Here is a 16,968-nt window from a genome sequence, read left to right as displayed (position 1 = left end):
GATAAAAACTCTGTGCATAAATGCGGTAAATCAATTCGCCACCAAAAATCTACAATCTGCTAATCAATCTTCCAGCGAGGAAGAAGATAGCTTTTTTATTTTATCTTAAATAACAGCGTGATCGATCAATGCAAATCTTGCTCTAAACTGCAGCTGATATCATTTTTCAATGATGAAAACAAAAGCATAGCAAGTTAAGATAACTATTCAGATGTAAGAAAAAGGCATTTATTTGTTACAATACATCTTCATGTTCGTCTAATCCAGTAGAGATTATTTTTATTTGCCATATTTATTAGCTCTCCAGCGCGCAGTTCTCTCTCAAATACATCTTTTAAAGACATTATTGTCTTTAAAAGGCAATAATAATACACTAAATTAAATAACTTTTAATATATATCTTACACAATTTCTAAGTTTAATTTTGAAATTAAAACGTAATCAAAAACAAAGTTTCAGTAAGAAAAATAAAGTATATATGAAAACATTATTAACGTTAAATAATTTTAAATAAAATTGAAAAAAGTATTTTGTATTTAAAAAGGTATTTATCAAATACTATTTTGTATTTTGTATTTAAATGTTTGTTTTGAAAGTATTTTGTATGTTATATTTAAATACATATTTTGAAAGTATTTTGTATTTAAATACAATTTTTAATATATTTTGCCCACCCCTGATGTTTATATACTTGTTTATCAATTTTCTTTTTACTTTACTATTTTTATCAGATTGAAAGAGGTGCGCGTTGTTATTCCAAGCAGTAGCGGCCATTGACTTATGAGATAGGCTAAATTCATGACTCAGATCGTCCTTAGGACGTCCCGTGGACGTCCCTATGCTATTGGGAATCATTAATGTATTTCATGCCTTTGGTCGTTTTCTTTTTCTTACGCTGGTTTATGGATTTCCAGAAGAATTAAAGTCACAGAGTTAAAAGTCACAGAGTCAAACACTGGATGGAAGACCACTCAGACATCAACTTAACTTCCAAATCGTAGTTACGGGCGTTGCAGGAACATGTATTACACACATAATATATATACATATGTATACATATATACATTTCAAACACTAACGCACTATCGACTCACACCGACTATCGTTAACAGCTTTGTGAGACCTCCGGTACATATTCGTTTTTATCAGATTACTTGGTACATTTATTTTCTTTCTGCTTCATTTTATAACTTTTATTGCATCATACATGTGCTACAAAATAATACATTACTGATAATCTTAGCGTAAAACTCGCTAATTTCAACCCAATAATTTCAAGTTACACGATGCTTTGTATCATGTCAATGCGATGGAATGGATCCGAAGTGCAATGGAAATGAGTGCGATTGCTGGAAGAAACGTCGCTATTTTGGAATACAAAGATTTTCAGAAATCACGGCTGTCGGACAACCTTCCAACATATTCTAATATTAAAAAATTACACATGTCAGTAGACTTGTAGTGTGATAATATTCTTGCTATTAAAAAAATTAATATAATATTATATGTTTCCTTTTTGAACAGCCATGTACTCTCTTAAAGTCAATCAGTGTATTATAACTGTACATCAGTGAATTGTTACTGATGACCATAGTTATAAGTATAGCACTGCAAACTAGTACAATATTGCTGATGAAATCAGTTGATTACAGTAACTGTTTTCAGCAGTGATATCTAACTGCTGAAAATAGTTGTTGTACACAGTAAAAATAGTAATATGTACTGCTTAGATCAGTATATTTTAACTAATAGAACAGTGAATATGAACAGATAATTTCAGTTGCTGATATAATGCATTTAATTCAATAATATAAATGTATATCAATTTTAATATACATTAAATAGAAAATTTAATGATACATTACATATGTATATATGATAATAATTTGTGCACACACATAAATATATAATTGTATGGGCATATGATTAATATATTTTAATAAATGAATATAAAAATAATATTATTGTTTGCAAAATTTTTTTAAGTTGAAAACTATTTTCAACATATGCAAGAAAATTGAAACAAAAAAGTTATATGATGTACTAAATAAATGAATACTATATACTAAATAAATGATATATCAAATAAAAATGAAAAATTTATGCATAATTAAATTATATAAAATGCAAACTAAGTATATCATTTTTAACAAAAATAAAAATTATTAAGTAAAACAACATAAATTGTACCTGTGTGAAGCTGGCCCCCCAATATGAAAAAATTAAATTTTAGCTTTTTGCGTTCATTTGCTCATCGTATGCTCACGAATGCCCCGTTAGTATTTTCGTTTGCTCACCCTTAGTTCCAAAGTTATACGCAATTCAAGCTTAGGGGGGCCAACTTCACACTAGCCCCCCAATATGAAAAAATCGAATTTTGGCTTTTTGCGTTCGTTTGCTCATCGTATGCTCACGAATGCCCCGTTGGCATTTTCGTTTGCTCACTCTTAGTTCCAAAGTTATACGCAATTTAATTTTGGGAATGATTCGAGACGAATTTCAAAACGTATACATACTTACACATATATACACGTACATATATCATATCTAGTGATGGGCCGTTATTTCGTTACCTGTTACTGAGTAACCGTTATTGAAAAATAACTTCAATAACCGTTATCAAATTTAGAAAATAACGGTTATCGGACTAAACAGTTATTTTTAACAAATTACAATTTTACAAACATAATAAAGTCGATATTACATTAAATTTGTCGTATAATAAATTTTTTAAACATGTCGATTGATTGTAGAATAAAGAAATTCTTGAGTCTTTAGAAAGCTTCTATCCTGCAGCCAATCAACACTCAAATATAAGTGTGTAGTGTGAATATCGTTATTGAGGCGGCCATAGTTAAAATCTCAATACATTTTATCATTATTATTATATGCCATAGAATTCATCAATTTCTTTCTGTATTTCATGTTAAATTTTATTTTGTTTATTAAATGTGTTATTATTTTCATATTTAAACAAGAAGTTTAAATTACATAATTTTGTTTATATATTTTTAAAATAAAATATGTACTAAGAAAAATAAAAATTTCAAAAATAATATTTTTGTTTCTTCCTTCAATAACAATATTTTACCTTAATTATATTAATATTTCTTTTAGTATAAAATTGAGTTTAATTAATATGACAGATAATTAGTTAAGATTTTCTAACATAGGTAAATTATTGTAAATTATAATGTGGTTAAATACTAGTAACCATTTAACCAAATAACTGTTTAAATAACCAGTTATTTTGAATTAGCAGTAACGGTTATAACCGAATAGTAAAAATAACTGTTTAGCCCATCACTAATCATATCACATCTTTCACATGACAGAATACGATCGGAAAAAAGTCAGAAAACCTTTCAGTCCATGGCTATAGACAACCAAAAGCCGTTACAAAACAATTGCATACTTGCGTTCGACGAGATCGTGCTCGCAGACAGCGCGCGGCGTCCGACCGTAGAGAACAATTGCATACTCGAGCTCGACGAGATCAGATCGTGCTCGCAGACAGAATTTGACCGTTATTATTACCGAAAGCAGTTTTTCGACATCGTTTTCGCCAAGAGTTAATTTTGTTATGTAGTTACACGTAAGTAATGTAATTATAAGCCTTTCTTTCTCTCCGACGTTATCGAAATAATTTTGCACTTGAATGAAGGTGATTTAATTAGATTCCCTACTTTTTGTAATCTAGCTTTGGCCAGAATTAGTGTTGAATGGTCATTATTAAAAATGCCTCAAAAAGTCGTTGTCTCTACACAAGAAATTATTGATGCTCTTGCGCAAGTCGACATTTTTGAAGATGCAAAAGGAACGCTCCAATGAAGTTTGGAAAAATCTATGCGCTTTATTAAATAACAAAATAAAAATTCCTACTCGATTCTTTCATGTAAAACAAGATAGAAATGGCGTGTTAACTACAATAAAGCAACAAATGAACATCGCGGATAATAATGAAGAAATTCTTGATACAACCGATTCGTCTGCTGAAAGCAACACAAGTAGCAATGCTAATGTAACTTGCAAAGATAAATATGTTTGCCCAGTTTTATTATTTGATCTGGATATAGATGATACTTCGTGGAATAATATTGCGCCTCATTCAGTCGTTTATAAAGAAAAATATAGTAACCGTTGTTATACCATCTTAAAACAAGGTTGGACAGATATAATACAAAAAGCATGTTGGGAAAAAACTAAGCTACCTTGCGCATTTTCGTTTAAGAGAGTAAAAATTTTTGACAACGAAAATAGTGTATATTTAAAAATAGTTGGTAAATGCAAAAAATGCGGTGCAACTTTCAACGCACATTGCTTACAGAAACCCATTCCTGGCCATGGTGTTAAACTTTCTGTCAAGACTGTAGATACTCGAGGAATACCTGACGTTAAAAAGCGTATGCTTAAAGGTATAGAAAGGCAAAAAGTCCAACAAGAATTACTTCATACAAAAGCTTCTAATTGGCGTATCAAAGCAACGGAGGATATGACGTATGGTGACCCTGAACCTGACCATCTATATAGTAGTATCGTGCTTAGAAAAAAATTAGCTCGTCAAGAAGCTAAAGATAAAGATTTAGGTTTATATAATGTTTCCGATCCTTTTATGTCATTGCAAAAATTGAAATATAATGTAGAATTGACGGATATAATACGAGAAATAGCATTAGATAAATTTTATTGTATGTATTGGTCGCCAATGCAACTCAACTTAAATAAGGACTTAAAGACTGATGTACCTTTATCGATCGATGCTACTGGATCAATAGTTTGCAAATTAAAAAGACCTTATGGTCAATCCGGCGCCATTGTTTTGTATCAGGCTGTTATTCCAGCTGCAGCAGGAATATTTCCTGTTTTTCAAGCTCTTTCAGAGAAGCACGATACTAATATTATATCTTATTTTATAAAAGAATGGTTACGATCCGGTGGTTCTGTGCCACATGAAGTTGTAGCCGATTTTTCTTTTGCTTTATTACATGGAATTTCTTTAAGCTTTAACGAATGCAATTTGAAAGAATATATAAACCGCTGTCTGCAACTTCTTTCTGGCATTCAGACCACAATAACGTGTTACATTCGTGTTGATATTGCCCATACTATAAAAATGGTGACGAGATGGAAATGTTTTAATGGTGTACTTCCACGTATTAAAGATTTTTATATTAGATGTATTGGTCTTATGACAACTTGCAAATGTAGTTCTGATTTTGAAAAAATGATGTCAGCCATTCTTATAGTTTGTTTAAGCGAATGTGATGATAATGGGACTGAATGTGATAAACAAGAAACTTTTCTTGTAAATGCTATTCGGTCATTCTCAATAGAATTGGACCAAAAAGAGAGTGATGATGCTGATATGGATATGGATATGGATAATGCTACGGTAGAAATTGAAAATTTCGATGATGAAGTCAAGCATGGCTCTCTTCAATTAACAAAAATCTTCGATAATGCTAAATTGATAGCTGAGAACGTGCGTACATCAATAAGGCCCAATCCTTATTATATTCCGGAATTCGCGAAACCTTTCACGCGATTGTGTCACTATCATGTTTTATGGACAAAAGTAATGTCGAAATATAGTAAAACAAATTATGATGTAGCATCTTCCGCAAGATCGGAATCATATTTCAATGAAATTAAAAATATTCTATTGTGCGATGATATTACACCTCTTAGGGTTGATAAATTTATTATAAAACATATCCGCTCAATTGTAGCCGCGTGTAAAATTCAACGTGCTACTTCTAATGCTACTTTATATGACAAGGAAGTTTTATCACAAAATTTAAACGAAACGTCGGAAGTTTCAGAACATTTACAGGAAGAAGAAAACTGGCGCGGAAAAAATAAAAAGAAAGAGGTTACTAATGCTGACAAGGATCCTTTAAAAAGAGGAAAGTATTTACAACCTTATCCAGATATTACATTGATTCATAATCGTCCATTACGTAAACGAAAAGATATAGTAATAAGAAATGGCAATCTGCTTCTTCCTGTAAAAATAGGAAAATTAAAAGTACAAATTATGAATACTTGTTCATTTGATGCGTTGATTGAATTTATAGCTAATGGATATTCTGATTATGTTACGTATGAAAATGAAATAGAATCCAATTTTTCTGATTTTGCAATTTTCCGTTTAGTTACTGACTATACAAAAAACTTTACAAATAAATGGTATATTGAAAGAGCATTTTCTTTGTCTAGAGTCCTTGATAAGCCTCTTGAAAGTACACTCAATTGTTCGTGTAACATAGCAGATTTAGTGGAAAAGTTATTTGCTGATATACCCAGTTCAATTAACGAGTTTAACTGTAAAACGTGCAAAATAAATTGTAAGACAATTAAACCAATTTTGGAGATTGATTCGAAGCCAATATTATGTGAAGGATTGAAAACCGGATTAGAAAAAAGTATCATTAATCATTTTTCAGTAAATAAAAAAGTTTTGTGTAATTCTTGCAAAAAATATGGTTATGAATCTAGAGAACCGGGTTTACATCTGTTAATAGATACAGAATATCCTTTCGCTACTACACTTCCTAAATCAGAATTTCCGCGTGCATCACCAGAAATTTCTTTATCCGAAATACCACATTCAATAATAATAAATAATAGCAAATACATGTTAATAGGTATTATAAATTTTATTCCACCTAACATCGCAAATGGCGTTGGCCATTATACAGCATTTTGTAAAAGAGTAACAGGATCATGGGAACAACATGATGATATACAAACAAAAATAGAAAGAATATCTATTAATGCATTATCAAGCATGCTTGTCCGACCAGTAATTATAGCATATGTTGCGTCGAACTAAAAATATTTGTACAATATGTATTAATATACGTGTATACATAGGTATATAAAATGTATCATATGTGAATAATTATATGTAAAACTCACGTATAGCCAAAATGGTCTATAATTTAATAATAACCACATGTCTTACCACTAATTTCTAATACCCCCATGCAGTAGAGAAAAGGATAATTAAAAGTAGGTATATTATATATTAAATATTTGTACAGGGTATCTGAGATCACCTATGCTTTTGGTTGCTATAATAATGTTCTGGTAAGAAGCACGCCAAAAATCGTCTAATATAACAGTGTCGTAATTTTTAAGAAATACCTTTTTAATTTTATTTAAAACTTATTTTTCGTTAGTAAACAGACGCGGTTAATATTACGTCATATATAACCATTATACATATATCAGAAACATAACTATTATTGTTATAATTTTATATGCAACTTTTGTATAATGTGACTAAAATTCGCGCGCGCAAAAGAACATCGTTTATATGCATTTAAATCTCCTTTTAAATCGTTTGTGCCTCAAAGGAATCGGAAATATTGAATTTTCAAAAATTGTCCTAGAAGCATCCCAAAATTAAAATGCGTTTAACTTTGGAACTAAGAGTGAGCGAACGAAAATGCCAACGGGGCATTCGATGAGCAAACGAACGCAAAAAGCCAAAATTCGATTTTTTCATATTGGGAGGCAAGTGTGAAGTTGGCCCCCCTAAGCTTGAATTGCGTATAAATTTGGAACTAAGGGTGAGCAAACGAAAATGCCAACGGGGCATTCGTGAGCATACGATGAGCAAACGAACGCAAAAAGCCAAAATTCGATTTCTTCATATTGGGGGGCTAGCTTCACACGGGTATAAATTGTAATGATAAAATAATTTTTTCCATAAATTTATAGAATTTTGCAAACAACTAACATAAATATTTATTTTATAAAATAAAATTAAACTGCTGAATAAATTTATGTATCTGATGTGTTATCTATCACATTTGATATTGGTGTGGTATTACAAATATTAATATGAATAGAAGATACAAAAGTATGTGCTTTTTCAGATGAACATTTAAAACAATAATGTTCTAAGAAACTGAAAAAGTTTAGTAGTGTTGTAGGATATGTAACATTTACAACATAATGTACCTTGAATAATAAATCAAGTGCTATGATTGGCGAATTGATACTTGGAGTCAATGTAACATTATCAGTCTGAACAAAATAAGTTAAACTTTTTCCCAGGCGCGGATTTACGTATTTTGCCGCTGAAAAGTAGCAGCCGCCCCTTGTACAGTGAAAATTAGAATTTTTATAAGAAATGCATAACGCGACCTGAACATGATGATTCCTAAGTGTAACAACTTTTAACTTAACAAGTCTAATGCCTGTGTAAAATAAATTCCAAATGTAACAGCTTTTAATAGGTTAATATTAGGATATAACTTGTCAACTTGTATATACAGGGTGACCCAGAAAATCTGCCCATGCCTTCATGGGTTGATAGAGCAAGTAAAACTGAGAAGAAAAGTCCTTTACTATTTTTCGAAATTCGCAATAGTTATCGAGATAAAAATTGATTAAAGTTGACGAATGAAGGCGTACTTTCCCTACCCGCCGCGCGCGGGATCGCCTAGCCGTCACCAAGCTAGGACCAGGCGGCGCGGCGAGGAGGGAGTAAAGCAGCAACTACCGCGCGCGGGGGGGACCGCCTGGCTGTCGCCGAGCCAAGAGCTTGGTGACGGCTAGACGGTCCCGCGCGCGGTGGGTAGGGAAAGTACGCCTTCATTCGCCGACTTTAATTAATTTTTATCTCGTTAACTATTGCAAATTTCGAAAAATGGTAAAGGACTTTTCTTCTCAGTTTTACTTGCTCTATCAACCCATGAGGGCATGGGCAGATTTTCTGGGTCACTCTGTATAATATTGCAAAAAAACCTACGCGCATTAGCTGGTATTATAATTGATTATTTATTATATTAAATGAATTATTAAATACCACTCAGAGTGTGCCACGAGAAGGCTGTACGATAGGACTCCAGTTTTTTGTTCTTTTGTGTTTTCTTGTTTTTTAATTTTTTTTTAATTTGTTAAAGTTTATTTTTTTATTTGATTTTATTATAGTTTAATTTTTAATTAAAATGTTGATTTTGACAATAAAATACTTGTTAAATGAAGGTCCTTTAATTGTGAATTACTTCTTCAATTATTACTTATTTTATTATCTTTCTACGCGACTGAGCATTAGCAAATGAATCAATTATATCATCATAATTTATACGTTTTGCGATTTCTGATTCAATTGTAAGAACTGCTGAATAGTTGAGACGTTCATCACACATCGTAGATCGGAGATAATTTTTGACGCGCCGTAATACTGAGAAAGATCTTTCTGCTGAACAGTTTGTTACAGCTATGCATAAGAAGATTCTAAGTACGATATTAATGTAAGGATATACTTCTTGGAGGCCTTTATCGTAAATCATTTTGCAGATCTCTCGAATAGTGCTTGGAGGTTCATTTAAATTTTTTAAAAATCCAAAGAAATGGAGACATTCATTTTGAAACGATTCTGAATCTGGCAAGTCTTCTTTGTATTCATTACTTAATCTGGCAGCATTTTTAGCAATAGTTTTATCATCCATTGTAATTCCTTTAGTTAAAAAACCAAAACTCGTGCTTAACTTTTCATAGACTGCTTTTCGACGTTCTAACTCTGCAGCTATTCTATCAATTATGACATAAAAAGTATTGATTTTAACGTTTTCTCGCCCAATAAATTCGGTTTCAAAATTTCGTGATTCATCATCTTGGAGTTTTCTTATCTTTTTTCTTTTCGATATATCTTCATACTCTGTAACAAATGATTTTTTAAGAGCAGCATTTTCGTAGGTATCAAAAGTTTTCCTAATACTTTCAACATAGTTTATTAGTGAACCGTATAGTTCTGCTACAGTATAAAGATCAATGTCAGCTGCTTGGAGCTTCTTGCTAGAAAAATAAAATCTCTGTAATAAATTATCCCATACTGAAGAAAGAATAGCTGTTTCAAGACGTTGTAGTTGTCGGAGGATACCTGAAGCTTCACATCGAGTACAAGATTTTTCTGTTTCATCTTCCGCAATTGATGTAAGAGCCTCAATCACTTCATTCCAATCTTTATTAAGACTCTGACACGCGTCATAACGGGCTGACCATCGTGTTTGTGACAAGCCTTTTAGAGTTCTGTTTTCACGTTGTGTTAAATCTCTCTGTAATATTTCCCAGCGATAAGTAGAACATGAAAGAAATACATACAAATTTTGAAGAAGAAAAGAGTCATTACTTTCTTTACAACAACTTGCTGCATGTTCTCCAACCAAATTCAGGGAATGAGCTGAGCAGGGAGAGTATACAGCATTTGGAGAAATTTCATTAATTCTAGCTTGTAATCCGGCATATTTTCCAGACATGGCATTATCATATGATTGACCTCTACAATTTGCAATATCGATATCAAAACCCACAAGCACAGTGACAACAGCATCAAAAAGTTCGATTGATTTGTGACCAGCATTCGGAACAAAACACAGAAACCTCTCTACAGGATGTCCATTTTCCAAAACATATCTCACAATCACTGCAAGTTGATCAGTATGAGATATGTCTGGACTTGAATCTACTATAATAGAAAAATACTTGGCACTCTTTAATTCTTTAATTATTTGTTTCGTTACTTCTTCAGCCATTAACTTAACGAAATGTTCATATGTAGTAGAAGATAAATAAATACGAAGTGTGGCCTTGACCTGGATTACCGTACTTAGCTATATGCTCTGCCAAAAAAGGATCGAATTCAGATATAAGTTCAAAACACATTATAAAGTTACCACTGCTTGACGAACCAAACTTCTCGATATCTCGACCTCTTAAAGCTAAACCTGCAGTTACCAAAGCACGGACAGTGGCTACAACTCGTTTTAAAACGTTACTCCAGTACTTTTTCTCTGTGTCTATTTGACAAGAAAAATGTGTATCAATTTTTTCAAGAGTGTTTGATCTCATTTTCATTTCTAAAACACACGACTTGTGTTCAAAAGAATTCTCGTGATTTTTCAATGCATCATTGCCATGCTTCCAGTCGTCAAATCCTTCTTTTGCTATTTTTGTAGTTCCATCAAATAATTGACAAGAAACACAAAACACTGAACCAGAACTTTCTGAGTACATTAAATACGATCGCTTTACTATTTGGCCATTGACAAGTTGGGTTTTAAATAAAGATTCATTTAAATATTGATATTGCTTACCACAAAGTCTCTTTGAGCGGGAAAAATCAAAATTTTTATCATGAACATGATCTTGGTTAATTCCATGCTGCAAAACGTATTTACGTGTAGCATCGTTTATTACCCATAAAGATAGATCCTTTACAATCACATTAGAATTAACTGCCAAATTATTACTTTGATTGATATTAGTAATAGAAGACAAAGTAGTTGGCTCTGGGGACTTTGAGGTGAAATTAGAATTAGGGTCTATGTCACAAGCTGTTGGTACAATTTCTTTGATATTATCCGAACCAATAATGGGAAGGAGCTGTTTTGAAGAATCAGCAATGGAAATGGCTGGTTTTTCAAAGTTATTTAGTTGATTAACAACTTTCGGTTGATTAAAGAAACTATCAATTTTAAGAGTTTTTTCTACGATACTACGTTCTCTCTCAGCCTTATCCAACCTACGTTTCTTGTACTGACTTCCACTTAACCGTATTCATCCGTCACTCATGTTTCTTATATAATATTTAAAAAAAAATTGAAGGCTGCGACAGCAATCTAATGCAAATTATAAAAAAGGAAGTAAAAGGAAAAAAACGTAAAAAACTGCGATTAATAACTAAAATTTATATATACTAATCAAGAAATTTATTTGATTTTAAAATACAAAAGATAAAAACTAAAATATGAAACACAAATGGATATAATATTGTCGCACGCTAATTCTCACGTATCGTAAGTATCGTTGCCGATTGCCGGCCGACGGGCTCGATCTCATATATGTAATAATCGAGGTCTAACTTCTCTTGCGAGATAGGGTTTCGATGGGCACGACACACCGCGGCGTACGATTGAACCTCAGCCGTATGCCGCCTCTGAAACGCGGCCCTGTGGCACGATGCGCCGCGGCATGACATGCTGCGGCGCGTCGTGTCTCCATATTTTGCCGCCCCTATATTTTGCCGCCCTGGACTATAGCCCATTAAGCCGCTATAAATCCAGCCCTGCTTTTTCCATTGATTAATATAATATAAGGTTGAATTGGACCTTGTGCCACCTTTTTCATTTCCTTTATTTTGTTCTCCATGCTACATCCTTCCTATAAAAAAGAACATTAAAATGAATATTTAAATGAACATTAAAATGAAGAAAATTAAAATGAATATTTAACAAAACTTACGAGCCAAATTTGTATTAAAGAAGAATTAGGTAATGTAGTAGAATATACATCGTCGTAATCCTCTTTCCTCATATTTTCTTTATTAGAACTCTAAAAGTAAGTGATTTCAATAATTTAAAATTAAATTTTATTCAATTAAATTTAAAGATAAATCTTTTCCAATAATTATGTATATTTATAAATAAATCATTATCTAAATTATATAATATATTCAAAATATTTACTTTCTTTGAAGTTACACCCTTCTTTTTTCCTTTTCCCTTCCTCAATGAATTTGACACAGGGAGTAAATGCGCTAAAAGTAATATGGCACGAAGATTTTCTATAAAATAAAATAAAATAATTGCGATTAGTATTTTAATATACATGTAAATAATGTAAAATATTAAAAAAAACTGAAGTAAGAGAATTGAACTATATCTTCTTCAATAAAATTTGAAACTCTATATAAATCTTGTCTCACTGTGTTGCAGTATGTAAGAATTCTAGGAACATAATATGTAGAAAATTTTGTTAAAAATTTATCAGAAGCTCCGCTGTACAATCTGTCAAACTCCTCATCAATCTGTAATCAAAAACATAGAAATGAAGTGAAACAAAATATACTTATTATAAATACATAAATTCTTAATGTTAAAAAAAAACAAAAAAGGAAAATAAAATGTGTTTCTCTTTAATACAAATATAAATTATGAAGTCAAAACATTATTACTTACCATTTGACCAAAATAATCAACTAATCGAGGAAATTGATCAAATATTTCGTCTGTTGTAGGAAGATTTTCTAAAATCCATTTTCTTCGATTTTTCATAGTAATGTTCATACATTCTGATATTGCAGATTTATTCGTTTTAGACGGTACTTTAAATTTCATCCATGAAATCTGATAGATATATCAAATAAAAATGTAGAAAATTAAAAGAAAATAATTTTTTTCTATGTCTTAAGAGTATATATCATTAAAAAAAGTATTTGTATAATTTAGAGAAAGTTATTAATATCCAAAAAAGTATCATAACGCACCTTTTCTTGATACAAATCTTCAGAAAACAAGTCATCATTTTCGTCATCTGAACTGTCTGCAGAGGATGAAGGTTGACCCATTTTTCTTTTTTTTGCAGTAAATTTTTTCTTGGCAGGTGAAATATTTTTTCTAATTGTCCAAAGACGATATTCAATAAAACCTCTTTTACTAAATGGATCATAGTAAAGTTCCTTAAAATGGTAAAAAAAGAAGATAAATAATTCATTTTATATAACAGTTATACAGAAAAATATATTAAATAGTTTATATTTAAAAAATAACAAATGATTTGTGAATTTTTTCTTACATATTCTTTAGTTGTTTCGGGGTCACCTAATTTTGGAAATTCTGTTACAATACTTTCGGCAAGAGCTACTTTGGCTTCTTCAGGTGTATAGCTGCAGGACAATTTTACAAAATTTCATAAAAATATAAATTTAATTGAATACAACTTCATTTCATAGATACAAAACTTACTAGTTAACTTCGTGTGTTTTTACTAATTCAGAAGTTACTATTCTTATAAGGCTTCGTCTATGACTTTCTGTAAATATGTCTTTTGCAGCTGCCAAAACATTAGCACCTTGCGGATGATGTAGAAGCGTCTTACGAACAGTTGTGAAACGCTGCATTATATAAAATTTTTAATTTTTTAAAAATATTTTGACTATAAACACTAATTTAGTTTTCTGATACAAAAAAGAATATACCGAAAAAGATTTTTTGGGTATAGATATTTCTTCATTAGAAGTTGCAGTTGTAACTGAAGCAATATTGCTGCTGGTAGATGGTATTTCAGCAATTGTTGTCCAATTTTCAGAGTCAATATTTGCAGGTAAAATAATTTCTCCTGGTTGTCCAACAATTTCTATTTTTTCTTCTGTATCCAATAGTTGCTCCACACGTTTAGCAACCTAAAAAGAAAAAAAGAAAAATATAATGTCGGAAAAATTATATGTATAAAAGATTACTTTATTAGTAAGTAAAACATTACCCCAGAAGAAGTTTGAGAACATTCCTCAAGAAATTTTAAAATCTTTTTTGCTGGTCCTTTCTTTATTTTCATATCATTTAAATCCTGTGCATTGAGTAAAAGGAAAGAGGAGCCTTCGATCTTTTCATCTAAAGATTAACAAAAATTGTAATGTATTCATAAAAATAATAGCTGTAATAGTAAAATATCACAATAGAAAAAATGCTTAACATAAAGATCAATATCGAGTTGTACAAAAAATAATTGAGGGCTTTCTATTGAAAAATCTATTGAAAAATTACAAGTTACTTAATATAAAATTCAATGTGATACATAATTAAATATAGAAATAGAATTATGATTTGAACGTATATTTAAAGACTAATAAATAAATCTTACATTTTTTGCTAAAATGATGCGATGAAAAAAAACTCCATTTCCATCATATTAAAATGTGACGGAGACTAACATAAAAATTATTGGATGTTGGTTCTGACCAGATAAATAATGGTTTGTAATATGCAAGACTAAGACAGTTCACAAAAAGCTGTGAAATGTTATGCATTTCTCAATCGACATGATAGGCATTAAAATCAGTATCAAATAAATGAGTTTTATATAATGTGGTCAAAAAGTATACTTCATTTTAATTCAACATTAAAATTTCTTTAATACATCCAAAAAGAGGCAAATTTTTTCCGTTTTGTTTATCAATTTTAAGACATACTAATAAATTAAGTCGAAATTCCACACTATTTATTTTTATAGCATTAGTGGTAAATATAGAATCAGTATCAACATATTCTAGATCATGTAAATATGTACGACTTTGGCAATTTTGCACTGTAACTGTTTCTCCATTTAATGGCTCAACTCGAATAATTGTGGCATTTCCTTTTCCCCATCTAGCACTTTGAGAACATTGAACAATTTTTATTAATGTTTTCGGTGGATTTTTAAAATTATGAACATTTTGTGCTCTTAGTTTTATTTCATTATGTTTGGCTTCATAACGCATACAGTTGTACAATTGAAGAGGTCCTGACCACAACATACAATCTGGGTAATGAGTTAAATGATGGAATTTATTTATCATATGTACATCAGGGAAAAGTTGTTTGAATGTTTCCAAAAAATCTATAATGAGGTCTTTCAAATAAGACATAAGAGAAACTGTAACTTTTGGCGCAAATACGATTTTCATAATTCTTAGCAAAATGAGAATCAGCTGTAGATGTTCTTCTCCTGCCAAGACCCAATCAGAAATTAAGAAAAGGAAAACGCGAAGAAGACACCATATTTGCATAACTTTTTGATTTAAAGTATGCCCTTTTACACGCAATATTCTTTCACTGAAATTTGCCGAAGGCTTATTCTTTCTTTCAACAAAACCATATTGAAATGATGCTATTCTGTTGTTAAAATCATTTATATGAAACAATTTTATTTCCAAAGTATAACGAATTAAAACTAACTTTAATATCATTGGTCCAATACCACAAAGAATATCATGCATTGGATCAAAAATAAGGTTTTTACATATATGAAAGAAACGAGATGAATGTAAGCAACACTCTCCATGCATTCCTGTTAACGTTTTAGCATTATCGCTATAGTTTGCATTATGTAGTAAATTTAAGTGCTGAATGTAAACTGCCATATTTCTTGATTGTTTAATTTCTATGCTACCATTATGCAAATCTTGTCTAGTATAAAGACACATTCGACAAAAGAAATTAGAAGATGGACCTAGTAAATTAAATACTTCATGGACAGCTAATCCATCCCTAACAAATGCAGTCAATGATGCACGCAAAATATATTCTTCTCCTTCTAAAAGTATAACAACTCCTTCATCACTTTCTAACTTTACAAGATCTTCTAAGAAAGGACTTAATATTTTTTTCATTTTATATTTTTGTACGTCAACATGACAACAAAGAAGCAAAACGTGAATACTGCTTGTTTCAGAATTCATGTGAGATGGAAGATTCTGTATTGTATAATAAAAGACTCCTAATTTATGAATACCGGTCTTAGAACCAAGTGGATTGACAATTTCCAGTTCATCATAATAAAGTTGAATTCTAATGGCAAGTTTATATTTCTGAAAAAAAGGATGATTTTTAAAATGCTGCCCATCAATAAAAGATGCAAGAATGCCATCATTTGATTCTTTCTCTGCTTCTATTACAGCGCGTATGTCTTTATTTCTAAGCACCATTGTTAAAGAATCTATTATAGAAATGTAACGATTCGACTTTTCTCGCGGTCACGGATTAGCTCGCCGGTGCCAGGGTCAAGAAAAGAAGGAACTCCGATTTGAAAAGAAGTTAACAAAATATTTATTTAAATCAATTTCTCCTCACACTCCGTGATACAAAATAATAAAATAAAATTTATTAGGAAGAGAGGAAGTTAACACCTTCGGAACTCGTGTTCCCCGGAACGTTTGATCACACACGGAAAGAACCTAAAATTAATTGTAACGTACTCGCATAGAGAACACATAGAAAACTTAAACTAAATTAAGCGCTCGCGGCGTAGATTGGGACGCGGATCTTACAAACTAACGCTCGGAAAATATTACAAGTAACGCGACTTAATGCTAACGCAACTTAATAGCTATCGCTCGCCTGAGGAAGGGGTCAAGATACGCTCGCTTTGTTAGGAGGCGCTTATTCGGACGGAACGTTCGAGACGGAGGATATC

The 16,968-nt window shown here is 31.2% G+C and overlaps 2 protein-coding genes across 2 annotated transcripts; both read right to left on the bottom strand.

Moving 5' to 3' along the window:
* Positions 1-11,703: 11,703 nt before the first annotated feature.
* LOC120357247 lies at positions 11,704-13,136 on the bottom strand. The gene is made up of 4 exons (XM_039447321.1): positions 12,975-13,136; positions 12,483-12,823; positions 12,259-12,348; positions 11,704-12,177 (listed from the first exon to the last, which is right to left on the bottom strand). The coding sequence occupies exons 2-4, from the start codon at positions 12,624-12,626 to the stop codon at positions 12,061-12,063; spliced, it is 351 nt and encodes a 116-aa protein (XP_039303255.1). The 5' UTR covers positions 12,627-12,823; positions 12,975-13,136; the 3' UTR covers positions 11,704-12,060.
* LOC120357407 lies at positions 12,644-16,480 on the bottom strand. The gene is made up of 8 exons (XM_039447596.1): positions 16,288-16,480; positions 14,278-14,405; positions 13,994-14,197; positions 13,761-13,909; positions 13,591-13,681; positions 13,283-13,474; positions 12,975-13,142; positions 12,644-12,823 (listed from the first exon to the last, which is right to left on the bottom strand). Exons 1-8 carry the CDS (start codon positions 16,478-16,480, stop codon positions 12,644-12,646), a joined length of 1,305 nt encoding a protein of 434 aa, XP_039303530.1.
* Between the last annotated feature and the right edge of the window lie 488 nt (positions 16,481-16,968).

Source organism: Solenopsis invicta, chromosome 3 (genome assembly GCF_016802725.1).
Source record: "Solenopsis invicta isolate M01_SB chromosome 3, UNIL_Sinv_3.0, whole genome shotgun sequence".
Classification (NCBI taxonomy): Eukaryota; Metazoa; Arthropoda; class Insecta; order Hymenoptera; family Formicidae; genus Solenopsis; species Solenopsis invicta.
The sequence above is the reverse complement of the archived record's forward strand: the minus strand, read 5'-3'. Positions and strand labels throughout refer to the sequence as shown.